Here is a 15,414-nt window from a genome sequence, read left to right on the forward strand (position 1 = left end):
ACACACACACACACACACACACACACACACACACACACACACACACACATTAGCTGGGTGTGGTGGCGTGTGCCCATAATCCCAGCAACCCGGGAGGCTGAGGCAGGAGAATCACTAAAACCTGAGAGGTGGAGGCTGCAGTGAGCTGAGATCATGCCACTGCACTCCAGCCTGGGTGACACAGCAGGACTCTGTCTAAAAAAAAAAAAAAAAAAAAAAAATGCAAGTTATAGGAGATTTCTAATATAGGACAATAGATATACTTTTAAACACGTTGTAATAGAAGGGAAGCTCTGAGCTTGCTTATTAGCTCATGGACTGTTTATTCTGACACTCAGGGCTTGTGCAGTATGTAACTGTGTGGAATTCCTTCAGGGGCCTGCTTTCACACAGTGCATCCTGCTGTGCTCCTAGGTAGCAGCAGGTGTTCATTTTATGCTCTGCCCTGTTGGTTATGCTCATTTTATGCTCTGCCCTGAGTAGAAATGCTCTCTGCTCATTGTAGAACTCTAGTGACCTCTTAGAAGATGAGGAACAAGGTAGAAGAGGGATCCACCACTCTCAGAAAGAATTCTGTAGAATTAGGAGCTGAACCACAGGGCCAAGTGCCTCCTCCCAGGTGGACCCACTGAGCAGATAGCAGCTGCTACTGTTCCTGCTGGGAGCTGGTATCACTGATGATGATATTCATCATATCACTGATGATGACATTCGTCATGATGACATTCATAACCTCAGTCGTACTTTGAGCAAATGTGGAGCCTTACTTATTTTCAGAGTTTATTCTCTTAGATTTTTTTTCTTTTTTTAGACGGAGTCTCGCTCTGTCGCCCAGGCTGGAGTGCAGTGGCACTATCTCAGCTCACTGCAAGCTCTACCTCCGGGTTCATGCCATTCTCCTGCCCCAGCCTCCCAAGTAGCTGGTACTACAGGCGCCCGTCACCACGCCCGGTTAATGTTTTTTTTTTTTGTATTTTTAGTAGAGACGGGGTTTCACCGTGTTAGCCAGGATGGTCTCAATCTCCTGACCTCGTGATTCACCCGCCTCAGCCTCCCAAAGTGCTGGGATTACAGGCGTGAGCCACTGCACCTGGCCAGATTTTTTTTGTTTTTGTTTTTTTCTGTCCTGGTCCTGCAGAATCAGAGGAAGTGGAAAACACGCATCAGGTATATGAGCACCATGATCATGATTATTACCTCAGAGGAAAACAGGTGTACCCCTTTCACCAGCTGCCAACATAAATGGAGCTCTGCAGACATTAACAGAGGCTGTAGACTGTCTCCCTTCCCTAGCAGGGCTGGTGCTTGTCCTGACCCACACAGACGGCCTTGCAAGTTAGATTGGGAGTTCGTTTTCTGTAAGTCAGATGGCTATTTGAGAAAGCTCAGTGGACCCTCTTTTTCATAAATATGCCTGGGCTTCAGTTTTTCCATCCATAGAATGAGGAAGTTGTCATAGATAATCTGGGGATTTGTTTCCAGGTTTTACAATTCCACGATTTATAGTTCTCTGTCCTTTCTTGGTTCTTATTTCAAATTCCCAAATTATTATTCTTATGTTTGTGGGCACAGAATGGGCAGTGAGCCTCTTGTCCCACAGCTAAATCGCACCCTTTATCGGAAAAATATATATGTTGGAAAAACAGCTCTCAATTGTGATGAAATAAATGACAGCCACTTTCAAGGCCAATAACTGAACAATTACAGGAAAGCATTGAATCTTGTGCCAGCATGGCTGCTCCAACCGGAGATGGCTGCGTTACAAAGGATATTTATACGTTGGGTTTCAGAATAATAATTCAAGTGCTCAAGAGCCTCATCTTGTGATGTTATCACAAGAATGTCCAGACAATGTTTTCTTTAACTCCAGGAGGAGTGATTTAGAAGGACAGATCTTGCCACATGTGTCCAGCTGCATATTTGTTGCTCTTGGAAGAGAATTATTCTGTAAACACAGAAATATCCAAGAATGAATTCTTGAAAGATGATCTTTTCCTTGCTTACAGTTGTCAGGACTGTGTGTATGCAATAGTACAAAATTACTGTAATCATAAACCAGGCGGCAATATTTTATTTGCATCAGAAGGTCTGATTCTGGGATTTCACTCTCCTATCTTTTGAAGACTGCAAATTGAACCAAGTTTTCTTGCCACATGTGTGCCAACATGGCTGGAACAGAAAGTTCTAGCCAACATGGTAAAACCCTGTCTCTACTAAAAATATAAAAATTAGCTGGGCGTAGTGGCAGGTGCCTGTAATCTCGGTTACTCGGGAGGCTGAGGCAGGAGAATCGCTTGAACCTGGGAGGTGGAGGTTGCAATGAGCCGAGATCGCACCACTGCCCTCCAGCCTGGTCAAAAGAACAAGACTGTGTCTCCAAAAAAAAAAAAAAAAAGTGGAATGCATTCAAACACAAAACTGCCCTAGCTAATGAAAAAAAAAAAAAGAAGGTGTTATCATTGAAAATTATGACCGACTAAAGGGTGAGTTTTAATTATTCATCCAGAGGAATTAGCCACCTTTCAGCTAAAGATGACAGACAGTGGGAAAGTTAATGCCTTTGCGTGCACCCCTTTCAGAGAGTGCTTAATGGGACCTGGATTTTCTCTTCTTTTTGATAGGTTGCTGAAAAGCCAGGAGTCAAAATGACTGAGCGCTTTGACTGCCACCATTGCAACGAATCTCTCTTTGGCAAGAAGTACATCCTGCGGGAAGAGAGCCCCTACTGCGTGGTGTGCTTTGAGACCCTCTTCGCCAACACCTGCGAGGAGTGTGGGAAGCCCATCGGCTGTGACTGCAAGGTACCTGCTGCGGGCCTCTGCGGGTCCCCAGCGCTCCCCTAGGAAACACGGGTTTCTCTGTGGTTTGTGCTGAAGCCCTGATCCACCATTGAAGTCTGTCTCTTGAGCCCCCTCTGAGGGGTGTGGACCCTGCATGTAGCCTTTTGGAAGCTTCTTCCCTCTAGTGAATGTGATCTCTGCCCACAAGCACTGGGTGAGGGCCTTGCCAGGACTTTTGTGCTTAGTGTCTCTAAGTACATTTTCTGTATTCTAGCAATTAGTGCCCTTATCTAACTACCTAGCTGCCTACCAATACTGGAACTTTCTTAAGGGCGGTGCTCTCTTCCTCTTGTCTGTTTGCCCCGTGGTGAGTAATGTGGAGCAGGTGCTGTGCTCAGTCAATATTTGATGAATGAATGTGTACATGAGAGAACCAGAGTTGGTTCCTGGATAAATGGGCACATAAAAGCACAAAGTCCTTGGAAAATTGTGGGCTCTTTTCCTTTAAAGAGAGAAGGACAGGATTTGTATTGTTTCCTTTCAATGGGGAAATGTGTTCACAGCTCTCCTGGTATGGCACAGCATGGTTCAGCAGAGACCACTGGTCACTTGTACCGACTGCCCCATGGTTGAGGGTGGTGAACCCTGACCTGCACCTCTCAGCAGACCCTTGTTCCAACCTGGATTGCTGAAGGACACCCTGGGGGACCCATCCATAGCTCTGAGCTCTCTGATACCTTCATCCGCAAACGGCTTCTAAAACACCCCAGTGAAACCCCTCATGTGGCTGTCATCCTGAGTGCCATGAAACTGGCTACGAAATGGGGTTCCTTTGGCATCTCTAAAGGGATTCCCAACTGAATGGGCACCAAGTCAGTTCATGGCATTTTACTATCTCTTTTCTGCTCTCGTTGCTTTGTGCTCTGTAGGGATTTTTGCCGCTCTCCTCCCTGGTTGTTAATATCAGCACGTTGCCACTGACTAATTGACTTAGGCCATGCCTGCAGTTGGATCATTCTAGCACATCCAACATGTGTTCCTTCTATTTCTCTCTCTGATCACATCATTCTTAGGACAGACAGGAATCAGAAGGCTGCGCCATCACTTTCTGTTCCCAGGGATTTAGTAACAGTTGAGGGATGGTTTCCATCTTGTAGCAAAAGAGACCTCTGCCCTGAGCAGAGACAAAAGAGGTACAGCACCAGCCCCCAAAACTAATGCTGCAGCCCTGTGTCTTTTGGCTTCAGGGCAGATGCTGTGCTGAATGTAAAAGAAACGAAACTCAACAGTGGTATTGTGCCAAACCTTCGAAATACCATAAGCAAAAATAGCTGATCTGGCTACTCTAAAAGTTGTGTATCTTCCTGTATCCCGTCTTGCCTGCTGCATGTCTCACTGTACCTGACGACCTTTCTCAGTCCCTTTTCATGTATTTAACAGGCCAGGCATGAGAGCTCAGCCACCAGACTGCCCAGTTCCAGCCCAGGCTCTGTGTCTCACTTGCTGTGTGGCCTTGGGTCAGTTACTTGACCCTTCCGTGCACATCTTCACATCTATAAAATGGGGAGAACCAGTCCAGGGGCATAGGCTCAAAGCCTATAATCCCAGCACTTTGGGAGGCCAAGGCGGGTGAATCACTTGAGGCTGGGAGTTCGAGACCAGCCTGGCCAACGTGGCGAAACCCTGTCTCTACTGAAAACACAAAAATTAGCTGGGCATGGTGGTGCATATCTGTAATCCCAGCTACTTGGGAGGCTGAGGCACGAGAATCACTTGAACCAGGGAGGCAGAGGTTACAGTGAGCCGAGATCATGCCACTTCACTCCAGCCTGGGACACAGAGTAAGACTCTGTCTCAAAAAAAAAAAAAATTGGGGAGAACCAGGGGTCTGCTTCATAGGGTGGTTCTAATATGTAGATACAAGCCCTCGCACTCGTACTCTTCTAGCAGCTGACAGGGTAAGCTCCAGACTGCCACCTTTCTGCTGACTACTTCCTTATTCTTTTTGTGACATGTCCCTTCCACACACCTTTCAGAAGCTTCACCCTCTCTCTTTGTTGCTTTTCATTTTGGAAACATCAATAAAAATGTCCAGTTTGAGGAAGAACTAGATAGCCTGAGAAAAATACAATTATAAAAGCTTTACCTGGAAAAGAAATACTTACATAGGTGAGAGGTTCAGGTATCATCTGGTAAAAGATAAGTCTCACTTTCAAGGACAGATTTTGGATATTTGGGACTAATCATCCCTGACCAGTGGCTGAAATAAAAACAAAACAAAAATCACTTGCTGTTTCTCCAGTGATTTAGTGGAAAGACCCTTAAAAGCAGTCATCCTTCCACGCATGTTTTATGAGCAAATAAACAAAAGTCTCCCAAATGGAGCCAAAATCATCAAGGCTGCTGTCAAGCCAGGAGTGAATTGTGCTGAACTTTTCAACCCAGATTAATGTTTTGAGATACGTGGGGTTACACTGTATGATTTTCTACATTTTGGAATAAAAAGAGACATTGAGTTGAAGCGAGACCTTGGCATTTGGGGCTTTTGATGCTTTAGGCGTGCTTTTCTTGACTTTCAAAAATAATCAGGTTGTTGGGTTTGTAGTGGAAGCAATGATAGAAAAAAATGTTTCTATTTTTTTCTGGAAGTAAAGCCCACAATCCTGGCAGGCGGGGAGATACCTGATAGAGGAACTGTGCTCTTAGGTCTGATGGCCAATCTCTTCTCTTAAAATAGCACAGCCACCACAGGCCTCAGCTACTTCCCTCTAAAGGACGTGTTCATGTGTGCGAATTTTAAATGTTGGCATGCCTATGGGAATTAGGCTAATTTTGAGAGTCCTGACCTACTTAAATGAGACAGGCAAGATTTCAGAGCCTGTTCTGTAGTTTGAACATCCTCTCTATGTAGCCACTGAATTGTAATCTTTATTAAGGTACTCTGGGAAAATGCTGTGATCTCAAAGGGTAAAGATTATTCATTTGTATGGCCGGTGTAATAGTGGAGAATAGGCAATGCTAATACAGTTTTATGATCCTCTGACATTACATCCTTCCTGAACGTTTTCTTGGATACCTGTTAGTATTAACAAAATATTTTCGTAGACTGATTACAGAGTTTTTGGGGGATCTACCTGCGTTCTGGGCTTCAAAAATTCAACAAACTAAAGAAAAAATAGGGCTAGGCACAGTGGCCTATGCTTGTAATTCCAGCACTTTGGGAGGCCGAGGCAGGTGGATCACTTGAGGCCAGGAGCTGGAGAGCAGCCTGGCCAACATGGTGAAACCCCATCTCTACTAAAAATACAAAAATAAGCTGGGTGTGGTGGCGTGCACCTGTAATCCCAGCTACTTGGGAGGCTGAGGCAGGAGAATCGTTTGAACCTGGAGGATGGAGGTTGCAGTGAGCCGAGATCGCGCCACTGTACTCCAGTCTGGGTGACGGAGGGAGACTCCATCTTAAAAAAATAAAAATAAAAAATAGGCTGGCCAATAACTCCAGAGATGGCTGCTAATACTGTGCATTTAACAAATTGGTGATTTTAAGCCCTGGGCGACACACCTAACACAGACTTTGAATGTTCCCTGGGTCTGCAAGCAATGCCATGAAATTGGATGGGCCACCACACCCACTCATGTGCTTAGGGGGTGTTACAAAGAGAAAAAATAATAATAAACAGAACAAAAGATCTGCAGATCAGAAACTAGCATTCAGGGTTTAGTTTCCAGTAGTAGTCATTGAAACCACTGTGTATCACCTGATGACTTGTTCCAGGCACTTGTAAATGCATGATCTAAATTCCTCCTAACACCCTATAGGTAGGAACTTTTTTCATTCCATTTTATGGAGTAGCGCTGAGGACTAGAGAGGATGAGGATCTTGCCCAGTGTTAACGGGATTAGGAAGTATCTGAGGTACAATTTGAGCCCAGACCCAGAGGGTCCTCACCTAGCATGCTATGCCCTCTGCCACCTGCAGCCTCGGGCAGGACCCTGACTATGTGACTTTCGGGCCAGATGTGGTCAGTCCTTACGAGTAAGAGATGGTGACCACCTGGCCTCAATCAAGTGACCTTCAGTCAGAGGCCCCTACTCTTCTCATGGGCTCCTTTAGATGGTGATGATTACATTGCAGAATTGAGGCTCAAGTTGTTTCACAAACTCTCTTTCCAGTTTTTGTAGTAATTAAATAGGAAACATTGAAGTGATGATCAAATTGGCACAAGTTTAACCCATCGTGCTGTAAAAGTCTCAGCTAATGTTTGGTAATGGACAGAAATGTTCAGTGATATTTTGGCAGAAAGCAACCTGGCAGGGCTCTGAAATAGGAGACGAAGGTTTTTACACATACGGGTTAAATCTAGATGCCCCTGGTATATTTTGGAAGGTTTCTGACCAAGCCTAGTGAAAGGTGTAGGTCAGGTTTGAAAAAACCCATCCTTCTGTCCTCGGTGTGACACAGGCCTCCCCTGCTGGTCTTTCTGGACACTTTTCTGGGAAGAGCGCCTACTCCAGTCACATTCTCAGGGTCCAGCCTGCCAACCTGGTGCTTTTTTATTTGTTGGGGTGGTTTTTAAGTTCTCAATGAGCAAATTACCTTTTTGGATCTTCTTCCGTGTAGAATTTGTCCACAGAGTTTGTAACAAGCACTGAAAACGTGTATTTATTTGGATTTCCTCCTACAAGAGAAAAATCTGTTTGTGAAGGGAATTTAATCAAGGAGGGTCCTAGGATCAGGAGCAAAGCTGTCTGGATGGATTCCATGAGAAGGGCCCGTCAGTGCATGAAACCAAAAGTTCAGCCACAAGACATAGCAACAGAGGTGCACAGCGCTCAGCAGTGACCTTGCATGCACCGAGGCTGGACCCCGCATCCAAATCTCCCTGGCTGCACCTTCGACGAGCTGCATGAAGGGGACAAGACCTGCCACCTATGAGCCTCTGTGTCCATGTCTATAAACTGGGGTTCCTAGCTCACGGGACTGTAGGGGTAATTGAGTGAGTTAACGTCTAGGGAGCACCTGTGACATGCCAACGCAGTACTGTCATTTCTGCTGTTGTCCATTTCTCTGCATCATTTTTTGTAAGGATTTGAAAGAATGTACAGTTGGAAACCTGATGATCTTAAGCATAGAATATCTTTTCATAATGCTGAGCATGCATGACATGAGAATCATGTCTGAAGTGAAATCGTATGGATCTGAAGAATGGTTGGTCCCAGCCCTGGTGGAATCAGGTGCGAAGGAGGGAGGATGAGAGCCAGATGTTTCAGTCTGGGTGACCCTGCCACCCAGAGCCACCTTCCATTAACTGAGGGGTCCAGGGCTCCCTCCAGGCCACTTGCCACTAAAGCTCAGCTAAAGTCTCAAAAAGGACACATTCGGAGCCAAGCAACAGGCACAGCCCATGTTAGGAATGTTTCTGAAATGGAAAAATACAAAACCAGAAAGGAAGTGTGTGGGCCTAATCTTACATGTTTATCAACATTTTACTGCAATGTATGACATTTCTGTGAACACAAGATTAGCCTTGGTATTTTTTTCTGGGAAGTATAAAAGACTTTTTTTTTCTTTCTTTTTGTTTTCAATTTCTCTCTAGAGGAATTTAAAACCGGATATTTCCATCTTAAAGTTCTTGAGCAAGTCTGTCAAGGTGTCCACATTTCTTACCCTGTTGCCTCTCAGCATCTAAGTGCTATCTCTGTTACACTCATGTTCGCTGTTCACAGTGGAGTACTAATGAAATAGCAAAATGAAGCTACTGGCATGGTGCTAATAACTGAAACTAAAAATCGGTTTGGAGCTTTTCTGTTTGGAAAGAGTCACTTGAGCCTGGCATGGTGGCTCACTCCTGTAATCCCAGCGCTTTGGGAGGCTGAGGTAGGAGGATCACTTAAGGCCGAGAGTTTGAGACCAGCCTGGGCAATATAGCAAGACCCCTGTCTCTAAACAGATAGATGATAGATAGACAGACAGAACAGACAGATAGAAGAAAAGAAAAGGGTCACTTGGCACTAGGTCTTCACAGGTAAAGATTCAGAGTGTGGTAGGAAGCACAGGCTCAGGCACCTGGGTCTAATCAATGACAATCTCACTTCTAGGCCTTTTGGTGGCATTTTCTAGTCTACCTCTAAGCTCTAGGGAATCGTGTGGCTAAAATCTTCCCTCGTGCTGAGACTCAGAGAATACCATGTTGGCCAAGATCTCTAAAAAAATCAAACCTGGCAGTATTGAGTTACCTTCCTCTTACCATAAAGTCTTTCCTCACTTCCTCCTTATTGTGAACTTTCTTAAGAAGCGAGTCCAGGAGGAAGCGGTGACATGAATTTTATTAACTTGACTCAGACTTTTAAGAGAACACAAACTGGGCGCCCCATTCAGAGAGTGACAGGGAAACCCCATGGCATAATCAGTTACCTACGAGTTTCCAAATAGGATTTGGAAAGAGACATACAAGCTAGGTAGCCGGCATGGCACATGGCTTCCCTGAAGCCAGCATTGCCCTGGCCAAGGAGGCTTTCCAGAACAGATGAGATTTCAGCTGGGACTTGCAGCCAAGTGGGATTTGGCCTTTTGGGGAGAAGGGAAAGGGCATTCGAAGGCCAGGGACCGAGTATAGTCAAAGGCATGGAGATGAGGAAGAGGGGACCAGAGCAGAGGGTCAGGTTGGAAAGTGAGTTGGGGTCAATCTGCAAAGGGGCTGACGTGCCAGGTAAAAAACAGGAGCATGGTTTAGTTTTGTTGGATCATTTCAGGTGGAAGGGCAGTGGGAATGTTGGAGAAAACACTTTTTGGTGTTGTTACATTGAATCTGCTCATCTATAATAATAAAACTTTATTTCATAGAGTTATTGTATGGCTCAAAATAGGTATGAAGAATTAAGAAAAAGAATTTTAGATTTAAAAGGGCTGAGAAAATGAAAAAGCACCTACAAAAGTAGAGTGGTAGAGTCACCAACGTGGAGCTTTAAGGTGGCAGATATTCTCATTGATAGGACTGTCTTCATGAGGAAATGTAGGTTCAGCAAGTGACACATTGAGGCAGCTCTTCTCATTATTAGCTGTGGTCTAAATAATGACTTATACTAACATCCACTGAGCAATTACAATACATACCAGCAACTGTTGTACATGCTTGTCACAGCCAGTAGTGGGTCCATTATTCCTGCTGTACAGGTCAGAAATCTGGTAGGAGAGGTTAAATTACTTGCCCATGGTGATGTACCTGGCATAGGGCGGAGCCAGGATTTAAGTTTAGTCCATCTGGCATTTGGGCCCTTGAATTGAACCCCTAGGGTGAAATAACCGAGCAATTTAATCACGTGCTCCTGGGATCCCAGAGGGGCAGGCGCTTGGCCCACAGTGGTACAAGAGATGTGGACTGTGGGACCTCATGCTCTCCCATCCTGCTTGCATGCAGCAGGCATTCAGGCATTTCTGGCCCAGGAAGCCCACCACCCTGTACTGCAGCAGTGAGGTGGGCCAGTTCTGTTCCCACTGAGGACCCACCAGCAACAGTGATGCAAGCTTGTTTATAGAGTATTTTTAGTTATTGTACACCACAAAACTTAAGAACGTGAGCATAGGTTAATATTTATCTTCAGGGAAAAGAGTTTCCTTTAGAAGGTTTTAGAATTAGGAACTGCTGCATGCATATTCACTCAGGAATGCGTGTGGGTGCAGTTCATAGAGGTAGCTGAGGGAAACATTGTGGAGCTGAGTGCAGACGGCCCCAGGGAATGATGCCGAGATAACGCAGCCCTGGGCAGGAGAAGGCACTTTGTGGAAGGCACTCTGTCTTCTGTTTCTTAGGACAAAACCTGGATCTCTGCATGCCCCATCCCGAATGGGATGGGGAGCACTTTCAGGTGTCCACTCTACACCAGCCTGAAGGGAAAGGGCAGCATCTGGCAGGAGCCAAGGCGCAATGGTTCCCAGGGGATATAGCAGACCAGGTTGTCCTGAGAGAATGCAGCCTGCACCTTGCGAGGTGGGATCCGATAGAGAGCGGGGTGGGGGAGAGAGGCTGCGCCTGCAGAAGGTCTCCAAGTTTTGCATGGATGCTTAGTCCAGTAACATGTGGATAATATCCACATTTAGAGGGACAGTTTCAAGTGTCACATGTCAATGAATCAGTCTTAAGCTGTAGCTATTGCATTTTTGTGCCATAAATATTAACTGTAGGAAAAATTGAATTCTGCAGTGCCTTGGACCCATGTGCATGTCTTAGCCAGCTTTTCCATGTCTGTCCAGGCACGCTGATGTGCTCTTTCCTCCATCTGGGGACTTAATGACCAGAGCGCTGGCTGTGGTGACATCTAGTGGCTTCGCTCTCATGTTGACCTTGGAGATTTCTCTCTCAGATTTTCTTGAAGGTCAGTCCCAAAAGGCAAATTTCCCAGAAAGCGTATTTATTTTCCTTCTCTTGTCACGGATAACTTGCCACCCCTCTGTGCGCAATGCCTCCTCCCTGGGCAGGGCAGCCACCATGTAGCAGCAACCATCTTCCCAGAGAGAGGCCAAGGATCTCCTCCCCTCTCCCTGGCGCCTGCTCCTCCGGATCTCTTGTCCCAGCCAGACAGTGACTCTTGGGTCATGGAAAACAATCTGCAGCTTTTCCCCAAACGAGCAGTCCTCTATGAGGTGGCTCGCCTGCACGGAGGGACAGAGATAACTTCTGAAAAGGTGTTTTCACCTACTACATGACAATCAAGACTTACTTTTTTTTCTTTTGGAGACAGTTTCACTCTTGTTGCCCAGGCTGGAGTGCAATGGCGCGATCTTGGCTCACTGCAACCTCCACTCTCCACCTCCCGGGTTCAAGATTCTCCTGCCTCAGCCTCCTGAGTAGCTGGGATTATAGGCATGCATCACCACGCCTGGCTAATTTTTATATTTTTAGTGGAGATGGGGTTTCACCATGTTGGCCAGGCTGGTCTCAAACTCATGACCTCAGGTGATCTGCCCACCTCGTCCTCCCAAAGTGCTGGGATTACAGGCCTGAGCCACCTCGCCTGGCCAAAACTTACTTTTTAATTCTTTTAATTGTGGTAAAATACACAGAACATCACACTTACCTTCTTAACCACTGTTAAGTGTACTGTTCAGTAGTAAGTGCATTCAGATTGCTGTGCAACCAATCCCCAGAGCTTTTGCTTCTTGCAAATCTGAACTACTACCCCCATCAAACCCATTTACACCTAGTATTCCATTAGTGGAACGCTAAGCATGTGGGAGTTATGTGTATCTTACTGCTCAAGATCATCACCAAGGTCTGATTGCAGAAATTCAAAAAATTGCAACCTCAGGCATGAATGGGTTAGAGAACCCAGTGGGTTACAGAACACATTCTCACTCCCATTCCCCTCTCATCTCACCCCTGGCAACCACTCTTCTACTTTCTGTCTCCATGAAAGTGACTTCCCTAAGTATCTTACATGTGTGAGATCATGCAGTATTTGTCCTTTTGTGACCGATTTGTCATTTCACTTAGCATCATGTCCTCAAGATTCATCCACGTTGTAGCATGAGTCAGAATTCCTTTCCTTTCTAAGGCTGAATAAAATTCCGTTGTATGCACAGACCACATTTTGTTTACCCCTTCACATGTTGATAGACGCCTGGCTTGCTCCCACCTTTTGGCTATGGTGAATAATTCTTCAAGGAACGTGGATGTACAAATGTATCTTTGAGACCTTATTTTCAATTCTTTGGGGTATATCCAAAAGTAGAATTGCTGAATCATCTGGTAATTCTACTTTTAATATCTGCCATGCTGTTTTCCATACAAAATTTATTCTTAATGCATTTCTTCCACAATCAGCATTCTAACAGTGATAACATGAATAAAATCTCCATCTCTTCTTAAATTAGGCTGATTACTGTTTTGGGTGGATAGGACTTCTAATGATTTGTTCAATTTTATTCAAAGTCTAAACAAAGGCAATACTGAGCCACATTCATTTAGGTACAAAATACGTTCTAGCAAGTTGACAGAGTTTGGTCGTTTCTGGATTTTTTTTGATGGACACACACACACATCTTCTCAAGGCTATCTGTTTTGAAAGCGAAGAGTAACACAGACCCGACCAGGATTTTGTCTGGGCTGGTTCAGTGGAAATAACTTTTGCATCAGGAGAACTTGAGCTCGAAGCTTGGCTTAGCTCCGTGCCAGGTATGTGACTGGGCAAGTTATGGAACTTCTCTGACCTTCAGTAATAACATTTACGTTGCAGGGCTGTGCCGTGCCTGGAGCTCACAGATGGGGTAATGATGGTCATCACTAGTGTTTCAGATGTCTTTTTGAAGCCGGGGCATGTGCATGGAAAGAATGGAGACCATGCCTGTTCCTGAACGATGATGATGTCCATGTGGATTGTGGGCTTTGCTGTTTCTCATGAGTTTGCATGTGTAGACATCAACTCAAATCAAAGCAGTTTGTCCTCTATTTCACTTGTCAAAATAACCAATAAAGCACAGGTGATTTTCCCCTCAGATTTCTGAAAATACTTTAAGCTAAAAATACGAAAGACAGGTTAGCCCTCTGCCCCCAACTCCCAGTGCGTACCCAGTTTGGGTTCTCAAGGATGGAGAGGGCTTGGGCATTTCAGCAACCTGTCCCCGAGTCTCCCTGAGAGGCAGTGCCTACCCAGGGGACCCACGATACCCAGAGGTGCTGGGCTCAGGTGAGAACTAATTCCGCAGAAACAAGGGCGTTTAGTCCGGCTTTCAGAGCACTCTATGCTCCTCTCACCTTCATTCCTTTTGTTTTGAGACGAAGTCTCCTTCTGTCACTCAGCCTGTGCAACCTCCACCTCCCAGGTTCAAGTGATTCTCCCACCTCAGCTTCCCAAGTAGCTGGGACTAAAGGCATGCACCACCACGCCCGGCTAATTTTTGTATTTTTAGTGGAGATAGGGTTTCGCCATGTTGGCCAGGCTGGTCTTGAACTCCTGACCTCAGGCAATCCTCCCACCTCCTTCTCTCAAAGAGCTGGGATTACAGGCGTGAGCCACTGTGCCCGACCTCTCCTTCATTCTTTATCATCTTGCGTCAGCAATAATCCTATTCCCAGATGTTCTAGGAAGCAAACTTCTAACAGGGATAGCACAAGAGGTCACCCCTCACAAAGGCCATAGTCATGACTGTCTTCAAAGTGTCTCAGCGTTCACATTTTTAAAATTCCTTGAACTAAAACAAAATGTGCAAAGAGATCACCAAATCAAATAACTTTAGTTTGGTTCCAGGTTCCGGGAAAACACACATACACGGACACACACACACACACACAGATACTTCAGCAAAAGAGAACTGTTTGTTCTAGTTTTGGTTCCGAGTTAGTTGGTGTTTTAGGACTTTCTAATCAAGGCCAAGATCCATGTCTTCACATCCTACATTCAGCATAACTCCAGCTTCGACTTAGGTTTCAGTAACAGAGACATTGTGGGCAGGCTCTTCTTCAGGGCCATCGCATGAACAGCCCTCCTGCGCCCTGTTCAGGATACCTACCAACTGGAAGCCTGCTCAGGAAACCGTGCAGAGCCTAATATTCTGTTTCTGCCTCATGAATAAATGGATAATGATTTGGGGTCAGAGCTGGGAACACAAAGACAGCAATAGAAACATATCCTTTCTAAGATAAAGCTGGGCATAAAGAGATTGTTATTTTAATTTTGTATTGGCACTTTAAAAATACTGTGTGTCACCTTCGAATATGGAAGGTTCTCTTATTCCTCAGGCAAGATGAAGCCAATTGTGGAGTCGAGTTTTCTGCGGGGCTCCTTTCTCTCTCTCATCTTTTACTCAAAAGCATGCATCTGTCTTCTCAGGGCCTCTCCCATGTGTGCCCAGTTTTTGTCTCACTTCTCCCACCCTCACCTCCCTCCACTCCCACATCCTTACCCGTCCCCCAGTCCAAGCACTTCACTCTCCTGTTGAAAAGCAGCTCCCCACTGCGTTCAAGATCAACAGAATCTCTACGCAGACATAAAAGGCAAAAAGGCAGCCATATGTTCCGGTCCAGCCAGGCCGGGTGGCCCTCCCACCTCGCCCCTGGCCTGTGGTTCCCTCCAATCTGACATGCCCCCTGTCCCCAGATCTTCTGTGTCTGCGCTCTTTCTCTGCTTGAAATTCCCCTCCACCGCCAGCTCACTGCCACCCACAGAGGTAGCACCCACACACACAGTCTCTCCTGACCCTCTCCCACCGAACAGTCCTTGGGCCTTCTGTGAACATCCCGACACCCAGAGCCTCTCTGCCATGCCAGTGACCACAGTGATCTGAGTTGGGCAGGGCTCCCTCAGCCAAGGACGTCCTGCAGTCTGTTTCTCTGTCGCCGGATGTGGTGTGAGACGAATTGATAGGTGTTCATGTTTTCTGTTTCTCTTGCTTGCAGGCAAACATAAGGGAAATCCCTTTGTTTTTTAGAAGCATCTCTCACACACAGACATGTGCATACATGCACATCTGTCTAACCTGTTGCTCTAAAATGCAGCAAGAGAAAAGCAGCCTAGTCTTAATTGATTTCAGCAGTTAGGTGGTCCTGGGGTATGAATGTGGGTGCGCCAGGGTGCCTCGGCCCAACTTCTTTCCTTGTTTGCTCTGCAGATTCGCAAGGGGCCCCTATGCTATGGGTCC

General features: G+C 45.8%; 2 protein-coding genes across 4 annotated transcripts in view; one reads left to right on the forward strand and one right to left on the reverse strand.

Annotated features, from left to right (window-relative positions):
• Positions 1–15,414, forward strand: part of FHL2 (four and a half LIM domains 2) — a 37,497-nt gene that overhangs the window by 8,721 nt on the left and 13,362 nt on the right. For all 3 annotated transcript variants that reach the window (XM_032177342.2, XM_032177343.2, XM_032177344.2), the window contains exon 2: positions 2,622–2,801. In XM_032177342.2, coding sequence (XP_032033233.1) covers positions 2,622–2,801 — 180 coding nt within the window. The remainder of the gene's footprint in view (positions 1–2,621; positions 2,802–15,414) is intronic.
• Positions 11,315–15,414, reverse strand: part of CUNH2orf49 (chromosome unknown C2orf49 homolog) — a 40,956-nt gene continuing 36,856 nt past the window's right edge. The window contains exon 5 of the mRNA XM_058428592.1: positions 11,315–11,430. The gene's annotated coding sequence lies outside the window, so the exon portion shown is untranslated. The remainder of the gene's footprint in view (positions 11,431–15,414) is intronic.

The sequence above is a fragment of the Hylobates moloch genome, unplaced genomic scaffold (assembly GCF_009828535.3).
Source record: "Hylobates moloch isolate HMO894 unplaced genomic scaffold, HMol_V3 SCAFFOLD_15, whole genome shotgun sequence".
NCBI classification, from domain to species: domain Eukaryota; kingdom Metazoa; phylum Chordata; class Mammalia; order Primates; family Hylobatidae; genus Hylobates; species Hylobates moloch.